Consider the following 21091-nt stretch of genomic DNA (forward strand, 5'->3'; position numbering starts at 1 on the left):
GCTAAAGTTATTGTGATCCAATTATTATGTATTTGATGTTATTGTTGGAATAATGGCTAATAAGGGTTTGAAACCCTAACATGAAAATGAACTTGTTATGTGTGTTTAGCCTAAATATGGTGAGAATATGGTAAAGCTCTCTAATGAATTGTGAATGGATATGTGAGTCTTGGTGACCATAAATAAAATTAAAGACGTGTTAATTCAAGGCATGTGGCCTATTGAAATGATCAATAGTTAAATAGTTTTGTGAAGTTCCAATGTGTATCTATTGAATTGTCCTAGTGGACATGAATGAGTCATAAAAATGTCTAAATGAATGTGAATACTTGTGGATGGTTGGTAAAGGCCTTGTTGGCCATGTTGATTTATCATGATTGTGAATTCTTTCTAAATGGTTACTACGAGTATTGTTAATCATGTAATGAATTAGCCTAAGGCTTAGAATGGTGTGATGGCCTTACAAATATGAATGGTTGATGAATGATGTTGTGTTGATGTTGTTGGCCATGTAATTTGTTAAACTGTGATCATGCTCATTTGATGGCTAAGAAGAGGGTTTCAATTCCCCAAACTTGAACTTGATTTGTGTATTGAACCAAGTGTGGTGAACATGTAATATAATGTTGTTAATGAAATGAGAATAAGTTGTGTGGGTCATGAGGACCACTGATTGCATTGTATGATGATGTGAGTTAAGGCATTGGTTAATGAAATGGTTGAGTAATGAAGGCTCCCATACGGACAACGTGATCATGTATGATGTTTAATTGGCTAAATGAGCCATAGCCCTTGAATGTAATTAAGTTGTATGTATGCAAATGCATGAACTAATAGGTGAAGAATTCTAATGCTGACCAAGGATGCCATTGAAACAATGAGTCATTCGAGTTCCTCTTCTAATGATATGACTCGTGATACAACGAGTGATTCGAGTTCCTCATCAATGACACAGTTTGCGATTCGAGTTCCTAGACCGGTAATATGACTAGAGATTCGAGTTCCTAGTCCAAAGAGATATCTTAAGGTTAGAATACCTCATCTAATGACCCAGCTAGTGATTCGAGTTACTAGACCGATGATATGACTAGCGATTCTAGTTCTTAGTTCAATAAAATGAAATGGCTAGTGATTCGAGTTCCTAGACCGGTGATATGACTAGCGATTCGAGTTCCTAGTTTAATGAAATGAAACGGCTAGTGATTCGAGTTCCTAGACCCGTCATATGACTAGCAATTCGAGTTCCTAGTTTATTCAAATGAAATGGCTATTGATTCTAGTTCCTAGACCGGTGAAACAACTAGCGACTCAAATTCCTAGTTCAATAAAATTTTAATGAGATTTGTCGAATGGGTCAACTTGGTTAGATTGGTTTACTTGGTCAAATGTGGTATGTTGGTTAAGTTGGTTTAGGGTTCGGATCCACGTGGCTAAGTAATAACAAAGTTTATGATCATAAAATGAAAAGGTGAATGATTGAAAGTTCTTTACTCCATGTCTCATGAATGAATAATTTGAGAATGCATGGTATATCTTGTTTCTTTATGGCATAATATGAACATGATGTATATGTATATGTGTATGAGCATGCGTTTAAGAATGTGATTAGAGTTGTATGCCTAATAAGAATGGTTTGGACCTAAGTGTGAAATTTTGGAATACTCCACTTGATGCCTTATGATTAAAGAGTCTGAGAATCTTGTTAAGTCTTGATATCTTATTAGCATGTTATATATTTATGTATCTATAAGTAAGGATAAGTGTATGAATGTGTTTGAACATTATAGATTGACTTCTTGTTAAATGATGATATTATTTTATCCTTATCCTTGATTTACATGTTAGTGCTCTAACTGCTAACTGTCTCCGGATGCTATGTACTAATGCGACATAGGGCCGGAGCATCTTCTTCTTCTACGCAGTGAACAGGTGTTTGAGCGGATTCGTACATTGACCTTGAAGTGGTGAGCTTCCATACTTTAGAAGACCTACCTTCATAGTCACGTTACCATATGTCAAAGACTTGTATAGGTTGGTACTTGGCTATTGTCGAAGGCTTGTCCCGACATAATATTGACTTCGACTTAGTAGAGGTTTTGTGGATGACTGTGGACTTGGGCATGTTGGCAAGACTATTGTTATTAATGAAATATTAGATATTGTCTTTCTAGCCTTATATTTCTGCTATCTTATTATATGGTCGGAATCCATCCGATCCTTTTGGATAATTGTTAAAGATTAGGTTGGCTTATCAGGGCGACCTCCGGTTTATATGAGCTCAAGGTGCCCATATGACATGAACCGAAGTTCGGGTCATGTTAGAACAATTGTAATATGTGTACAAGGGGAGACTCAACTACATATGATGTTCAACCAATTCTGATCCTCGATAGTAAATTCATTCATGATGATGTTACTCTTTGTGGCCACCTATGAAACTTCCTTCCAAGGGCACTGTCTTTCTGCCAACCAACTTCCCAGTTCGTAACCTTTTTCTTTAAACTCACCTATGTCTGTATTTGGTAGCATATAGATAGCATTGATTCGCTCCGCCCCAAAGTCAACCACTTTCCCTCGGATCTTGATAGTCATGTAGGATGGATTCGAGAAAGACACTATACTAAGGTTGGCATAGAATTCGCGAATCCATTACTCATTAGCCTTGCAAGGATCCATGGGAAACACCACCACCATGTGGCCATAAGCCTGAAATGAAATGCCGAAAGATTTTTCAACATATTCTCTAAGGATATTCCTCTCTCTAGGAGCAGCTTTGCCCTCAGAAGATCACTATAGTAGTTAGCGTGGCACTCGGGTGCCATGAATTGGATGTGGTCGTATTTCTCCATGAGATTTTCTTGAAAAACAACAAACTACAAAATAACATCAATCATTGACAAATTCCTTCACAAACTATTCTATGTTGTCCACTAAAGCTCATTGGATGTTTACTTGGTGGTGTTTGAACAAAAATTAGAAATGCAGAATTTTTGGCATAGGCAGAAAATCTACCTCGATTGTCACAATTACGGTCCATAGAGTCGCGATCACGGTCCCAACGACCACGATCACAATATCTGAGACCATCTTCAACCCTATTTTTCAATGTCCAAAAATTCACATTTGAAGCACAAAGCATGTTTGATAACAAGGATTTACACTAAAAGAGTTAAATAAGACCGCTAGGTACTGGATTATGCCCCTAGAATTCAAGAACCATTTGTGAATACTAATACGGGCAACCTATCAAGCACTTGGTGTGAACTCTTCATTTTCCTCAATTTCACACATAATTTGGGTACTCAAGACTTTCCCACTCATGTGCACACCATATTCTAACTGCAAAATACCACACAGGTACAATTTATGAAGCATTTAAACATGAAAAACATCATTTCAGACCTTCCTTATAATATGCATTCTATGGCCTGTTTTCCCACAATCAAGGCATAGATTCGAGGCACCTATCAGATAAGTGATGCAAGAGGGATGCAAGGATGTTGTTAGAACACTCACAATTTGGCCAAAACTGGGCCCAATTAGAGAGAAACGTTTAGAAGGGAGTATTAAGAGGAAATGGGGTTCGGATGGTTATATGACTAATTTGACCACTATCACGGTCAGTGTTTCACAATCACAGACATGCAGGTGACCATAATCACGGCCAACATACCGCAATCGCGGTAACTGGGGGCATTTCTGCTCCCCTGTTTTCCCTGTGCAGCTTATTTCACATTTGGACAAATTTTCCCCTATTTAGTTCACCATGTACAAATTTCACACTCTGCCCTTCTCAACCTTATCCAACACACTCTATACCACCATAAAGGCATGGGTTACTCATTGACAAAATTAAAATCTATTCTATAAAATTTAAAAAGAAAGGATACGTGCAACTTTCATGGTATGATGGGTTACTTCCCATCATTTGCGGCAAGATGATAGCGCTCAACTTACACGTCAATTTAGTGCAAGGCGGTTGCCGTCAATATATTTAACCTACATTGGAGTCGGGATCAAATCCACGAGGAACAATATGAGTGGCGATTAAACTAATTTGAAACTATAGCTATAAGTTGAATTCAAACAAATGATACAAAAAGATAAAATGAGGGTTTTTGATGATCAAACAAATTTTAAAATTTTAACTTGCTTCAGAGCTCAAAACTAAAATTTCAATAATTCAAATCAGTGATAGAGAGGAACTAGGGTTGTGATCACTATGATTATTAATCCCCATTAAATAATAACTGTAGCATTGGGTTCTCATGACTTGTGGGAAACACTAAATTATCAGTTTTGACGGTCTATCTAAGTGTTTATCAACCTGCCTAGATGTTGAACTCCCTAATTCTCTCAAACATAGGAAATCATTCTATTCATACTGATTTTATCTCAAGTTGATCAATCTTGTTACAGAATTAATCATTAGATGGGAGCTTAACCTTCCCAAGTCCTTGTTGATAATTCAATATCTTTAGTTTATTTCTCAGTTCGAGCAAATCAACATAAGGCAGGATTTATTTTTTGCAACCAATAAATAACAATCATAACAAAGGAATTATCAAGTTATCCCCACAATCAATCAAACCCTAACCAACTATTAAATCCATGAGGGAATAATCATAAATCTCACAACCCTAGTTGTGGGTTTTAGTTCCACGGGATAAAGAAAGAAATAGCAACAATAGTAAACATCATTCAAAGTAATTAAACTTACAAACGATGAAGTCTGAAGTTGATTCTCTTGTAAGTTCAAGAGAAAATTTCCACAACCAAATCAAAGAGTTGAAAATTGAATTCTAAGTTTTGAGCCCCAAAAATAGGTGTCTTTTCCTTTGGAATAAGTTCAAGATGTTTTGCCCCTTATGATTAGAAAACCCTAACATATACTTTAAATACTTCATCCTAATTATGGAAATAAAATCACAGATCACAGTATTTTCTCGGATAGACGACGACGTGTGTGACGGCTTATCAGGAGTCTGATGCCTTATCAAGAATGTCGTCAGCTCCTCTTTAAATTTGAACAAGTTCTATCTTTAGCTGACGATGAAGCCTGACGGCTTATCAGATATATGACGACTTATCAGAATTGTCATTGCTTCTTCACTTCAAGTTCTCAAGCACTGCCTAAGCCTGACGGATTATCACAACTCTGATGGCATATCACAAGTTGTCATCACTTCTTCCAGCTAAATCTCATTCTCTGCTTAAGGTTGATGGCAACTCTGATAGCTTATCATAAGGTTGCCAACTTATCAAATAAGTCGTCAGCTATACTTCTCTCTATACTTTCTTAGAAATCAACTTTTTTACTTCCATTATTACTTGTTCTCTTGCATCTTGACTTTTACTGCAATATCAAAGAGAAACAAATCAAAAACGACAAAAGTTGTTTAAGACTTTGCAATTATTCTCAGTTAAAAGCCTCAAATATGTTAGCATCTGCTCACACATCATAAGAGACCTCTTCAACTATCACTTGTGTTTCCACTTAGAAGATTTGAATTAGCGGCCCAGCTTTAGATTAATACATCTTCGAGGTACTTTGGTCAAAGGTAAGGACACAATAAAATATTTTCTATCTCTCCACTTTGAAGACTTGAACCTCTTACCCAACTTCACATAAAATTTCCAATTCGGCTCCTTGGGTAATAGTGGGAATAGGCCACTAGTTGAATATTTGAAGTTGAGCTCCTTGGAATTCAAGTGTGGGATCCTCATGTGCCCTTTTGGAATGTAAAACTCCAAAATGTAAGGATGGTTCTCCTTCTTCCTAAAATTCATCAATTGCTTGGGTAGGTGGACTATCATCACACCCACTAGGCATAATGTTAAAAAATGGTTCGAATGAGTTCTATACCTTACTTTTGGACTCGCAACCCTATTATCATCCTTACCCTGAATTAGACTAGAGTCTTCACAAAAGATTAGCTTGTATTCTTCTTATGACTCTTACACTATTTCCTTGATTTTGGCATCTTCAACTATATTAAGTTATGTTAGAGGGGAAATTATCGAGGACTCTACGCTACCAAGCTCACCATTTTCCACATAGCTTGGTATTTCTTCTTGATCCACCTCATGTTAAAAAGTGGGCAAGGTAATGGTATTTGAAGGATTTGTTTCATTGCCTATTTCCTTTATCTTGATAATCTCCCTTCAAAATGCCTCATTGGAATGATGTAAGTCACGCATGTCCTCCTCCAATGTAGTTTCTTGATTGAAAAGAGTTTGAAGCATTGCTTCAAAACTATTATACCCGGTATATTGTTCTTCTTTTATTTCATCATGGTACCTATCAAACTCATAAGAAGAAATACCATTTGGGTTAGCATAACAAGGGGAGGATCATTTGGATAATCACTCCAAGGTCCATCAACCACCGCATAAAGAATAATTAAACTCCCAATAGGATTGAGATACTGCTTTTATCTCTCTCAGGGGAGAATATCTACAATTTTTTCAAAAGTGGGGTCCATCAAAATATGAACATAGATCATTAAGATAGGATTTACTACTACTAAAATCATAGTTTTCCCAAGATGCCATAGTGACAATTAAACAAAAATAAAAATCTACTTAACACAATAAACAAAAGAAAATCACAAACAAATATTTACAAGTTTGAATCCAAGCATGTAAGCTAAAATTCCAAACTAATTCAATATGCCAAATTGTTCCACAACAATGGAGCCATTTTTTGATAACGCTCAACTTACACATCAATTTAAGTGGAAGACAGTCGTCATCAATATAATTACCTAACTTTAAGTCGGGGTCGAATCCATAAGGAATAATGTGAGTGGAGACTAAGTAAGTTTAAAACTAAAGTTACTTGTTAAGTTAAAACCTAAGGTACAAGTATTTTGGGAGATTTGAATATTTTTTAAGGGTATGATTATTTTTAGACGTCTAAAGGACTAACGCGGGGCTATGACCAATTAGAGTGTAATCAATTAGAAACAAATCTTGGTATTATGCTTTCCTAGGGGCAAAGTATGCATGGGAGCATAATGATTCGATACAATTTTAGTCGTTAGTGATATGGTAGGCTAAGTTGTAAGTCTTTGAGGCTAATTTGTCAACAAAGTCTCAAAGATATCACACATTGACCCTTTTGAGTACCTAACGAGTATGTCAATTAAAGCCACCCAACACCTCAATTGGGTATCCCTATTTCTTGGATGATACCCAATGTATAGTCAATCTCATAATCTCCCTTATGTATAAGATAGTGAAAAATAGAAAACTATGCCCATAAATTGTCTACTATTGCCTTGGTTACCATATCCCTCTTTCAAGGATGATGTGGGTTCCAAAAGTTCATCCAAACCCCTCTTTCAAGGATGGTTTGAGCTTTACCAAGCTTAGTATTTTCACTCACAAACCCATTTGGGTATTTGCGGCTTTCACCCACAAATCCCAACCAATTTAGTCAAACAATAGTAGAACCTATCATTAATAAACTAACATATACACAAATGAATCACCACCCACACACAATTGCACCTTATTTTAATATAATCCTAAGAGGAATACTAGCTACACATAAGAGTAATAAGCATGATATACCCAAAATATCCATCAAATTGATTTATTGAAAGATAAAGAAAATGCAAATTGCAAGTTTTAGGATTCAATAAATCTACAATGGAAATTGTCAATCCTCCACTTGAAAGCTACTCTAATGTATTCTTCACCCAAAAATTAGTACAATAGTTGTCTTCTCAAAATAAGAAACTAGGTGGAAAATTTTCACAAAAGTCGGATCTCCTCAATGGATTGGGTTTGAGCCTCTTAAGGAAATTTGGGATTCAGTTGTGTGAATTTACAAATCTGCCCCAGGGCATAATCCCGCTTCGCCGCGATCGCAGTTACCGTGACTACAGCCAGAACTAGTGATCACGATATGTTGACCTATCTTGACTAGCCACAATTGTGGCCCTCAGACCGCGATTGCGGTAATTGAGGCATGTTTTTGCTCCTGGTCTTCCAAGTGTACTTATTTTCACTCTTTTGATCCTTTTTAGGTCAAGTCCACATCTCTCCATCTTATAACCAGTACGCTAGCAAAATATGGATATTAGTATATTTAATCACACATATGTCTCATTTATACATTTAAATCATGGTAATGTGCACGAATGTTGAGTGTAAATGGGGGGTAAATTCACCACTCATTATCTGGCTTATACACTGTGTCAGGTTGGGGTTGGTTTCATCATAACCTTTAGAATTTTGGATCGTGACAAGTATTTTATCCATAGCATTGTCTTTTGTATCATGTCAAGAGAAACGACATTTTTTGCACTTCTAAAATTAACTTTTTCTTTACTGTCTATATGTTGTGCGATTTTTTTTGTTTGAAAACTTTATTTTAGTTGTAAATAATTATAATCATGTGGATGTCCATAACTTCTTTGTGTAATTCCTCTTTTAACTGTAGTAACTCCCACACCTCAACAACCTCCTCATTGATCATCCACTCTCCCATATTCTTTCCCACATTCTCATGAGTTAATGTCATATTTATGGAACCTCTTGAAATCCCTCTATGTAATAGTATAAATAGAGGTCTTGAGGAATATGTTTCATACACTTGAAAGAAATATATATTACATTGTTCTGTAGGTATCTTGTTTTGTATTATTATTATTGTTCTTTTCTTGCAATTATTTTTCTTAATAATGAAATACATTAGCAGTGCAACTCTACTCTTTTTCAAGTTTTCAATCCATCAGATAATAAAAATTTTCCAATATTCAATTGGATCCAAGATGATTTATAGAGATATGTCTCTTCTTGATAGTGCTACAACACACACTATAGTAAGAGAAAGGAAATATTTCTCTAATTTTATTATAATAGGGCCTATATTAATACAATATCTGATAGTACAAAGTTAATTGAGGGATCTGGAAGAGAGGCCTTATTACTACCTAGGGGAATAATATTGGTCATTGATAATGCATTACATAATATCAAGTCTCAAAGAAACTTATTAGGTTCAAGGTTATTCGCCAAAACCGCTATCATATTGAGACTGCAAATGAATAAAAGGTTGAGTACCTTTATATTAATACAATAAAGGAAGGAAACAAGCTTGTGCATGAAAAAGTACCCGCACTTTCTTTTGGATTTACTATACAAGTATTTGTATGGTTAAATCACATATCATAGTAAATAAAAGATTTATAGGTTCTAATGATTTTATCATTTGGCAGGACGAATTGGACCATCCCGACTTTAATATGATGCGTAGAATTATTGAGAATTCACATGGACATACTTTGAAGAATCATAATATTCTTTAATCAAAGCAATTTTCTTGTGATGCGTGTTCTCAAGAAAATTTAATTATTAAACCATCAGTAGCTAAAGTTGTGATTGAATCTCCTGCATTTTTGAAATGTATACAGGATGATATATGTAGATCAATTCGCCCTCTATGTGGCCCTTTTAAATATTATAGGATCTTATAGATGCATCTACAAGATAGTTACATGTGTGCTTATATCAACTCATAATATGGATTTTGGAGAATATTGGCTCAAATAATAAGGTTAAGAGCATAATTTTGAGATTATACAATAAAGTCCATTCATCTTGATAATGCTGATGAGTTTACATCACAGCGCTTTAATGATTATTGTATGTCCACTAAAATAAAAGTTGAACATCCAGTTACTCGTGTTCACACTCAAAATGGTCTAAAAGAATCATTGATAAAACATAATCAATATATAACTAGATCGATGTTGGTGAGGACAAAATTTCAAGTTTCAATATGGGGGAATGTTATTTTGCATGAAATTGCATTTGTGCGCATAAGGACAACCAATTATCATAAATTCTCCCTATTATGGTTGGCTTTTGGTTAAGAACCAAATATTTTCCATCTTAAAATTTTTAGGTGTACGGTATATGTTCCACTTGCACCACCATAATGCACAAAGATGAGACTCCAAAGAAAGTTCAGAATATATGTAGGGTATGAATCTCCTTCCATTATAAAATGTTGGGAACCTATGACAGGAGATTTATTTATGGCAAGATTTGTTGATTGTCATTTTGATGAATCGATATACCCAATATTAAGGGGAGAACATAAGCAGCTGAAACATGAGACAGATTGAAATGCATTATCAGTATTTCATTTAGATCCTCAAACAAATCAATGTGAGCAAGAGGTTTAAAAGATGATTTACTTGCAAAATGTTGCTAATCTGCCGCCAAATACACTTACTAACCTTCCAAGGGTTACTGAATCTTATATTCTAGATACAAATGCTCCAGTTCAAGTTGACGTCATGATAGGATAAGTGGTTAATGAAAATGAGTCCAAGCCACATTTGAAACGTGGTAGACCAATTGATTACAAGGATAAAAATCCTCAAAAAGAAAGAAAATAAATGATAAGAATGAGCACGATGTGGTGGAAATTACTCAAAAAAATCCTCGAGATCTAACCAATGATAAGACCACTGAGGAGGTTAAAATAACTGAAACTAATGAGAATGAAGAAATCTCAATGAGTTATGTCTCGACGAGAAACAAGTGAAATAAAAATAATATTGTGGTTGACAATATTTTTGCTTACAATGTTGCTACTTGTATAGTGAAACAAGATGAGAATTTGAAACCAAAATCTGTCAATAAATGTAGACAGAGAAATCATTGGCCAAAATGGAAGGATGCAATTCAAGCAAAATAGATTTTACTTGAAAAACGTAAAGGTTTTAGACCAATAGTCCAAACACCTGAAGGTGTCAAGCCATTGGGGTACAAATGGATTATTATGCGGAAAAGAAATGAAAAAGGTGAATTCGTAAGATATAAAGCACGACTTGTGGCGCAAGGTGTTTTGTAAAGGCCTGGTATTGACTATGCAGAAACATATTTTCCTATGGTGGATAAAATTACCTTCATATATATAATAAATCTGGCAATTCATGAAAAACTTGATATGTGCCTAATGGATGTTGTCACAGCCTATTAGTATGGCTCATTGGACCACGATATTTTTATAAAAATCCCAAAAGCCTTCAAAGTGCCTGAAGCATAAAAAAGTTTGCAATAAACTATTTCAATAAAGATTCAAAACTCCTTATATGGATTAAAACAATTAGGGAGGATGTGGTGCAGTCATCTAAGTGAATATTTGCTAAAAGAATGGTACAAAAATGATCATATTTGCCCTTGTGTTTTTATAAGAAGGTCTGGATCTGAATTTGCTATAATAGTTGTGTACGTTGATGACTTGAATATCATTGGCACTCCTAAAGAGATTTCATAATTTGTTGAGTGTTTCAAGAAAGAATTTGAAATGAAAGATCTAGGAAAGACAAAATTTTATATCATTCTACAAATTGAGCATTTAAGAAATGAAATTTTTATCAGTAATGGAATTACCTCTATGGGAACGGTTCAAAACCATTGCTATAGACATAAAAACCATTCTCATAGAGCTATCGCAATGGTTTGAAAGATGTCTCATCTGTGAGCGTTAGAATAGATATATGACAATGGTTTATGTGACAGTTATGCCAACCTTTTCCATAGACCTACCTATAGCAATGGTTTGGTTCATCTCCTGTTGGGATAGTTCAACTTAGTTATAGCAACGGATGTCACCCGACGCAATATACCTTATTGCAACAACAATACAGCATTGTAATAACCCTACTGCAATAATTTTATTATTCTATTACAACTATTTCGAAAATCTATTACAACGGTTATTTGTATTTTGCAACGGTTTTTCATGACCTATTGCAACTAATTTGAATACCTATTACAACGATTTTTTGGTCTGTTGCAACTTTTTGGGCTAGTTATTGCAATAATTTTATTTAGATATTGCAACAGTTTATTAGATGATGCAATAATTTTTTCACCTACTATTGAACTACTTCAAATACCCATTAAAGGTTTAGATGAAATCGTCGCCCATATAATAAATTATAATACAAAGTTATATATACACACATCACAAAACAAAATTTCATTTATAATAATCCAAAATATGCAACAAACTAATAATTCAAACCCAAAAGCAAAGTCAAATGATTAGTTTTCCCACACATAGCATCAAGTTCGAGTGGCTTCTTCATTCATAACTTTCAAAGCCACAACTCTCTTATAAAAAATAGGCATGCTCATGCTTGACAAGCGAATTCGCCCTTGTAGACATGCAAAACCCTGTCAACAAACTAAGCCAATACAACAATTAGGAACTGCAACGGTCAGATTAAACTGGCATACAAATCAGTACATAAGATTGTGGTATATCCGGGATCAGGGAAAGTAGAAGAAAATTGGTCATTTGTATGTGTTTTTTTGCATTTATGCATGATGATGTTTCTTTATTTTGAACCAATGAACTCCTAGTCAAAACAAAGCAACACCTACCATAGCACTGAAGCTTCTTTTGCTAATCAATTCACAAGGGTAATTAAGAATATTTTATCTAGTTAGTGTTTGGCGACGTTTCAAGACTTGTTTATATTTCAATTGCTTCTTCATCAATTTGCCATGGTTCAAATTAGCTCATTGTAATAACATCTCTATATTAAATTTTTTCCACATAAAAGGAGTGCCGACCTGTTGCATTGTCTGTGGGAACTCGATGCAGAGGTTTTTCTTTCCATGATCATCAAACATTTTATCCAACGTAATATCTTGAAGTGCAACCAAGGTTGTCACAAGCATGTAAAGACCAGCCTGATTTGCAAATGTAAAAACTGGCAAAGCCTGCCTAAGTATTAAACTCAAAAGTGTATGCACTTGAAGAACTAATTGTCATTGTATGTGAAACCAAACAAGAGCGGTCAAATCCTTAATTGTTGAAAATCCTAAATTAACTTTTATGTCACATATATGTTCCACCATCTAGTTACAATCACATTATCCAGTTCAATTTACTCTATCAAGAAGCCTCTCTACCATAATCATTTATTGCACTGGAGTCCAGGACTCAGAGTTCATTATTGCATTTGCAACAAGGATGATCGACGAGGGGTGCTCAACATTTATCTATTACAGCAGCACAAGTATCTAAGTTGAGAATAGAGGCAAAAGTATTGGTGACTTCGAAAGAGATGGACAGACCAAACAAAATAATAAAGAATGAACAGATATTATCCACACATGGCCATTTTACCCAACACCTATCTCAAAAGCTATCTTATTTCCAATACCTTCAAGTACTGGACATGTTGGTGAGCTCAGCAACCTAGGAAGAAAATACAAAAAGATTAATATTATAGCTAAGATGAATGAATAACAGGAAACAAGACCAACTTCCTTTTTTGTTTCTTTTTTTATGAGAAACTTAGCGTTCCTGTAAAATTTAAATCAAAAATCTCACTGTTGCAAGTTAAAGCCAAAACAGAATCTTACATCCGTGATAAACCAGTTGTTGATTCAAACATATAGCCATCTTTAAAGAGGCCAAACTTGGCAGCTTTTTCAGAAGCTATATCGAATAAGATAATTATTTTAAAATCACGAGTAAAATAAGATAGATTAGGAAATACAAGAACTTCTGTTGCAACTTAGAGAAGGCACCAACCATCTATGTTCTATAACTCTGGGTTCATTCCAGTGTTGGCATTGACAATACAAGTATAAATTAGAGTACCTACCAGAAATAGCAAGTTAAGTAATAAGAAAATAGGCCTTGATACACACATGATATGTTAGAAAAAATGATTAAGATGAATCCTATGGGCTCATTCAGATTTCATACAAGGCTACGACATTAATTGGTGTTCCAGTAGGCTATACTCCATTGGTATAATTATTTAAATATTATCTTATTGCACAATAGCATTAAGATGTTGTTGTCTTATTTACAATATATATGTGAATGTTTGCTTTTCAATGTATGAGAAAGGGCAGCATCAAAAGAGGCTTGGGAACAAACCTTAGCAGAGCAGCAAATAATAGCATCTGAGTGATGCCATAGGCCTTTGAGAATTGATTCACTTCCTTGATCAGTATTTGATTTCAGAAGCTCCACGCCCAAAAAGCACCTTAAGAAAGGAAAAAAATATCCACAACAGAGACTCATGTTAAACTAAGAATTTAATTACACAAATAAACATCCGTTGACTTTCCTCATTCTTAACTCCTATTGAAGAATTTCTTACAAATCTAGTTAAACAACTAAAAATTCATAAATCACAGAAATAACCCAAGCTAAAAGAAAAGGGTGAACCATTTCTGGTACAGAGGAAGGTTGAGGATTTCTTTTAACGTGACCAAGAAAAATACACCAGATTGAGTGATCAAACCAGTTTCTAGAAAATGCGACTCGCAATAATCTAACCGTTATACATTTAAACCAACTAATTCTTCCATGACACCATGTTTTCATTTAGAGCTTGGTATAGGAGAAGCACAACAGCCGACGAAATAAAAATCATTTCTTATGTCAGACAACATGCAGGTATATATCATAAACCTGTAACTTTGGCAGATCCAGCGAGCTAATGTATGTGCTTCAGGAGTCCCAAATGGTGAACGAAGACCTCCATGAGAACCCAAGTGATAGAATAAAAGTGCTAATGCAACTCTCTGGATAGATGAAATAATGCTTCGGACATACTGTCGAGCCATTGAAGCAACACTCCCTTGCATGTGGCTTTCAAAAGCAAATTGAAAAGAAATTGTCATGACAAATATTGATGTGCCACAAACAGTGTGAAGGTCATTGGCCACTTTGTTTTTCGTCGAACCAGTTTCAAAAGCAGAAGTAAGATCAAAGGTGCGGTTTGGACTGAACACTTCCTGCACCAAGTTGGCAGTACCTTATTTCTAACTCTTACTTTGGCAGTTAGGGAATTCATCAAGAAAAAAAGGTGAAATCAGGAGAGTGATGTGTGAGCTGATGCTAACACATTTGAGGCTTTTAACTGAGAATAATTGCAAAGTCTTAAGCAACTTTTGTCGTTTTTGATTGTTTTATCTTTGATTTTGCAGTAGAAGCCAAGATCCATGAGAACCAACAAGGATGAAAGCAAAAGAGTTGAAATCAGAAGCAAATAGAAGAGAAGTGTGGATGACGACATTCCTGATAAGTCGTCAGCCCTGTGATAAGTTATTAGCTTCATCGTTAGCCTTAGACAGAGAATGGACCTCAGCTAAAAGTTGTGACGACATTTCCTGATAAGCCGTCAAAGAGTTGATAGGACATCAAAGTTGCGTCAGCCTAGGCAGAACATCGGAGCTGAGGTAGAGAAGTGAAGACATCCGTGATAAGTCGTCAAAGATCTGATAGGTCGTCACATTTTGTCGTCAGCCTTAAGCAGGAAGTGCTAAAACTGAAGAAGGAGCTGACGACATTTGTGATAAGTCGTCAGGCTCCTGATAAGTTGTCACGAATGTCGTCGCCTAATTCGAGTAATTATTAAACTCTGTGATTTTCTTTCCTTATTTAGGCTAAACTATTTAAAGTCTAGTTTAGGGTTTTATAAGGGGTTCCAAACCTAAGTTTGAGACACGTATTTTGTTACTTTTCTCTCTAGTTTCTTGGCTTGAAAAACAATTAACTTTGAAGAGATTCTCATCAATATTTTGGGATTTTCATAGTGATCGAATTGGAGAATCATTAGTTATTATTCATCTTGTGGTAAGTTTATCTTTCAAATCATGAATACAACTAGTTGTTTCGATTTTTGCATTATGAGTGGCTAAATCCCTTTAACCAGAATTATGGGATCTAGGGGTAAGTCTTGATAAGATGCTAAGTGTTCAAGATTCGAAAGGTAATAGAATTCCTTGATAATTCCGAGGTTTTAATTATCGTCTATTAGTTGCAAACAACAGATAACACCTGCTTTGATTTGCTTGAGATAAGAAATCAATTATAGTAGGAAGTGAACTATCAACAGGGACTTGGAAGCACTAAAAACTTCCATTTAATAATTGACGCTGTAACAAGGTTGATTAACCTGAGGTAAAGTCTGGTCAGCGAATATAAATTCCCTAAGTCCGAGAGGTTTAGGTAAGTAAATGCTTAAGTAGGTCGAGAGACATTTAGGCATAACTTCGATAAAGATAATTTGTTGTCCTACCTACTGTGAGAATCTTGAATCACTATTCGTATCTGTCAAGTACCAAAACCCCTAGTGAACATAATTCTGATTTTTCCATAAACTCTTGATTACAAACACCGAAGCTAAAGTGACCAACAATTATTTGTTAAACTCAAAAACCCCCATCTCAGGAAACATCCAACTATTAGTTGATTAAATCGCAAACGACATAAGTTCACACCATATTCCCTATAGGATTCGACCCCAACCTAGTTGGGTTATATATTGACAACGATCACTTACATTCTCATTAGAGAGGTGTAGTTTGAGCGTTATCAGAGAGGAGTGGCTTCAACCTACGTTAAGAGTCAAAAAGGTTCTAAGACACTTAGCTTCTGTTTAAGGTCTTGACCAATATACGAATTAAAAGCGACTTTTGTGTTTGGTAGAGATAGGGGATTACTATCCAAAATAAATTAATCAAGGTTCTAGAACTTCTCCAGCCTGAGAAATAAACTAATAGTCCCTAAAACAAAAATGCTAACCACAAATATAGAATAAAATTTCTCCCTTTCATACAACACAATTACATGAATCCTTTGTATTCCATACTGAAAATTATATATTTTTATTTTGCTTGTTGGTGTTATAGATTTTCTAATATTAAATATTCTTTCAAGTCATAGAAAGATATTCCCATAATCCACAACTTACGTAAATGAAAGATATAGATATAAATTCAACAAATATATGGTTTTAATAAAAGTAAGTTTCATTTATAATGAACCAAGGTGTCAATATGGACAACAAAAAGCACTCAATTTACACGTGCATAAATAAAACTTACTTGCAATAGAAACATATCTCTTGGCATTATATCATCCTCAGGAGAATGGCCTTCCAACTTAATGACCTCCAACAACTATAAGCATAAAAGGAGCACGTTATCATTAACTAGGATAATAAACCACAAAAATCTCCAAACAAGACTAAATGGAACAAATTAGGATTGCCAACAATGCAGATTAAATAAATCTACAAAAGCTTGCCTCTTCATGCTCAACAGTGTATATAAGTGGAAGTATCACTTGACCCCTGAAGTAACCAACTTGAGCCCCAGGTAGGCTGCAGGTACCAACATTAATGGTTGTAGCAGCATAAGCATCTATATTGTTGTGCACTCATTCAGATCGATGTTCCCATAGAAACCTCAACTTCCACCAAAAAATTCCCCAAGGCTTCAAATTGTGTACATAACCCCTACTGTATTAGGCAATATTGTAATCCAATCAGCTATAATATTTATCCTTCCTACTAACAATACATCACACAATGATACCACTCATACCAGCACAACATGCTCTTATACCAGTACAATACACATCACCATTAAAGTTTTGCACGTGGATCATCATACATGAACTAGACAATATCATATCCAAACTGAAACATATGTTCTACAACCAAGAAAGCTCGGATGATTCTTCACAGGTAAATCATGAACAGATTAATGTACTTGTGTTGATAAACTCTGGTTAAATATATCAAATGCCAATATGCAATTTGCTGACAAAAAAGGCATCTCTCTTCCTTACACCACTTCCAGATAGCATACCTCCATAAGCATGATTCACAGTTCTACAGTTTCTAGGCGATATGAATCTCTAGTATTCAGAAGGTCTCAAGTGTGGAATCTAAACAAGAGAGAAAAACATCAATACATAGTTGTTGCTTCAAGGTCCTTTTTTGAGTTGGGCGCACACAGAGAAGAGGAAATAAAATAAGTTCATTTTTGGTAACTTACAAAAGTTCCCACTGTAGTAAAATTAAGACTGCTAAGCACACAAACATCATGAGTTCACCTAGTCATGGAGGGGTATATGAATATCTAAAGGGTATTTTTGAATCATTAACTAATGTACACAGTTCTCACATCAAACATCTAAACTCCAGCAACCATAATTTCCTTTTGGCTAAATTTTCTTACTTAAAGATTGCAACATTTTTTTTATGAACACAATACATGATAATTCAAATAAATATCCGCAAGATGGTTACATACTCTGTTTTTTTGTTGTATATATAAACAGTGCATGCTAAAGATTTTAAAATTATCTCATACATAGAGGCCAGAATCAGAAATAATTTATTTCCATACACTAAAATGGAATAAAAGGAACATAGGCCAGCAACAGTATATTCATTATTAGTCTGGCAATTAAAAATCAAAATTGATCATTTATGTAAACCATTAGCTCGATAAGTGTCTTCACGAACTGTAACACTATAACTAAAGCTTCATTCTTTTATCTGCTAAATGTTAGGTCAAGACTCTCTAGTTCATGGCCACTTCTCTATGGCACCAGTTGTTGCTTCGATTCCTAAGACATGTTTGAAGATGTAAATAAAGTGGGGCTAAATATGTTTGTCCATATTCACTAAATAAAGGTCTTGCACTTTTGTCAGCTGGTAACAATGTCCTTGAGTAGAAACAATGTGTTTCTTAGCTTGTTTACGAACAAGTACCTTTAAGTTCTACTTTATTTATGCAAAGTATTATTCTATCCATTAGTGGAGTTCTAAAAGGGAAAAGAGAAAACAATTAGGATTGTTAATCTATCCCACTCAACCTTGCTATATAGTATCACATCACTAATAGAAATAATACTCTTCAAACATTAGTATGGCACGGAGTCACACAATTTAAATTGAGACAAATGTAGAGCCATAAATAAGACCATAATGGGAGAATGAAAAATACCCCTTGGATTCTCTTGCCAGTAACGGGACATTTAGGGTCACTGGCTATCTTCATGGTGGTTTGGCAAATTAACTTTCCACCTAATTATCAAAAAATATAACCTAACAACAGTACATCAGTGATCACATAACAGAGTACATCAATACACTGTATAACAAACAAGTCCGTGTCGGATGTACTTATACACTACTAAACAAAAGTAACTCCACCTCGAACTATATACATAGTCTAAAACATTTACAAGGTGAGCATACTCATATATGATTATAATAAGTATGCACATTAATTTAAATTTAGAACCTGCCTTGGTTCAGACAAAAATAACAACAATCTTGAAGCAAATCCAAATGAATTAAAAGAGAGACAAAATAGGTTATAATAGAGAAAATTGCCAGGAGTTTTGATAACCATGTGTTGGTTGGATTTGAAAGCTTAAAATCCTAACCTTAAAATCACCAAATTGAAGAAGAAAATCCTAAAATTGCTCAAAAATTAAAGTGCAAATTTGAGAGCTGAAATTGAAGTCGGAGCAGCGGTGGCGTTCGGTCTAACTTTTTGACAATAGCTCCAAAATGGTGGCTAGAGCACCACGGAAGCAGTAGTGGTTAGAGCATCTTCAAAATAGTTTTCTGCTGTGGTTGACAGAGCAGCACCTATAGGAGTAGTGGTGGTCAGAGGGTATCGATGAAAGGATTTGGGATAGAAAGTGAATCGATTGAGAGCAGTACAGAAAGGTTTTTGGAGCAAATCATTGAGAGCTGAAATATGGTTTCTTAATTTTTACGCGGCCTTGTCAAATAGTTTGGAGGGAACAAAAAAAAAACGACACAATAAAAAATTTTCCCTGATTAAGTGTTGTCATAATCTTACTTTATGGCAACGAATTAAGTAACCGTTGCTATATGACAATTTACTGAAACGGTTTGACAATAATAGCGATAGTTATAGCAATAAATCATTGTACTAAAATAATTTTTAAACAACGGTTGGATTCGTTGTAACAAATCATTTATAGCGATGTTTTTGGATTTGTCGTCAAAAAATCTGTTGCTATAGAGGTAATTTCCAATAGTGTCCATCAATCAATATAGACAGAAAAGATTTTAAAGAGATTTTACATGGATAAATCACATTCATTGAGTATTCCAACTGTTGTGATGCCGCCTGATATAAACACAGATCCATTTCGACCTCAAGAAAATGATGTAAGTTCGCTTGATATAAACACAAATACATTTCAGGCTCAAGAAAATGATAAAGAGATTCTTGGTGATGAAACTCCATATATTAGTGCAATCAAGCACTAATATATCTTGACAATAATACTCAATCAAATATTTATTTTACGGCATATTTATTAGCAAGATTTAACACTTCTCCAATAAAAGATATTGAAACGGTGTCAAAAATATATTCAAATATCTTCGGGGAACTATTGACTTAGGATTATTTTATTCTAATGAATTCAAGTCAGAAATAACTGGTTATGCAGATGCAGGATACTTGTCTGATCTACATAAGGCTCGAATTCAAATGGGCTATTTGTTTATATATGGTGGCACAACTATATCATGGCGTTCAATAAAGAAAACATTTGGTGCAACTTCTTCAAGTCATGCAGAAATTATTCTCATTAATAAAGTAAGTTGGAAATATGTTTGGTTGAATCAATGACTCAACATATTTAGGACATGTGCGGATTTTCTTTGAATAAGAATATTCCAACAACATTGTATGGAGATAATGTTACATGTATAGCTCAATTGAAGGCATGTTACATTAAAGAAGACGGAACAAAACACATTTTGCTAAAATTCTTTTTCACTCGTGATCTTGAGAAGAAAGGTGAAATAGATGTTCAACAAATTTGTTCGATCAATAATTTAGTGGATCTGTTCACTAAAGCATTGTCAACCTCAATATTTGAGAAGCTGGTATTCAAGATTGGAATACGTCGTCTCTGAGAAATGAAATAATATTTGCATCAGGGGAAGTAAAGTATGCGCTGCACTCTTTTTTTCTTCGCCTAAGTTTTGTCCTAATATATTTCCTGACAAGGTTTTTAACGAGGCAACAAATAATGTGTATCCAAATATATGTGTTCTCTTTTTCCTTCTCCAAAATTTTTTCACATGATTTTTTCTTAGTAAGGCTTTTAAGGAGGCACATTGTCTATCAATGGACATCCCAGGGGGAGTGTTGTAAATAATTATAATAATGTGGATATTCATAACTTCTTGATGTAATTCCTCCTTTATCTGTAGTAACTCTCACACCACAAATA

The 21091-nt window shown here is 34.7% G+C and overlaps 1 protein-coding gene across 12 annotated transcripts; it reads right to left on the bottom strand.

Annotated features, from left to right (window-relative positions):
- Positions 1 to 11995: 11995 nt before the first annotated feature.
- On the bottom strand, positions 11996 to 19691 carry LOC107863711 (homeobox-leucine zipper protein ATHB-15). Of its 12 annotated transcripts, none has more exons than XM_016709793.2 (7): positions 19253 to 19691; positions 16894 to 16968; positions 13934 to 14042; positions 13580 to 13648; positions 13206 to 13240; positions 12610 to 12749; positions 11996 to 12207 (listed from the first exon to the last, which is right to left on the bottom strand). In XM_016709793.2, exons 3-7 carry the CDS (start codon positions 13957 to 13959, stop codon positions 12097 to 12099), a joined length of 381 nt encoding a protein of 126 aa, XP_016565279.1. In that variant the 5' UTR covers positions 13960 to 14042; positions 16894 to 16968; positions 19253 to 19691; the 3' UTR covers positions 11996 to 12096. The 12 variants fall into 12 exon arrangements, 11 of the variants coding, with proteins under 11 accessions (XP_016565279.1, XP_016565280.1, XP_047264069.1 ...); XM_016709794.2 differs by having other exon boundaries at positions 11996 to 12218; positions 19253 to 19690; XM_047408113.1 differs by lacking the exons at positions 12610 to 12749; positions 13580 to 13648 and adding exons at positions 14474 to 14799; positions 17096 to 17309 and having other exon boundaries at positions 11996 to 12218; positions 18808 to 19688.
- Between the last annotated feature and the right edge of the window lie 1400 nt (positions 19692 to 21091).

This window comes from Capsicum annuum, chromosome 3, assembly GCF_002878395.1.
Source record: "Capsicum annuum cultivar UCD-10X-F1 chromosome 3, UCD10Xv1.1, whole genome shotgun sequence".
NCBI classification, from domain to species: Eukaryota; Viridiplantae; Streptophyta; class Magnoliopsida; order Solanales; family Solanaceae; genus Capsicum; species Capsicum annuum.

What these genes read in the sequence shown, in the direction of transcription:
- LOC107863711 (XM_047408113.1), bottom strand. Translation starts at nt 16,920, where the DNA reads ATGCCAAGAGATATGTTTCTATTGCAA. An exon ending in GAGATATGTTTCTATTGCAA is followed by an intron (nt 14,800 to 16,893) that starts GTAAGTTTTATT and finishes AACTTGGTGCAG; the next exon opens with GAAGTGTTCAGTCCAAACCG. An exon ending in TGGATCTGCCAAAGTTACAG is followed by an intron (nt 14,043 to 14,473) that starts GTTTATGATATA and finishes TCCTTTCTTAAG; the next exon opens with GTGCTTTTTGGGCGTGGAGC.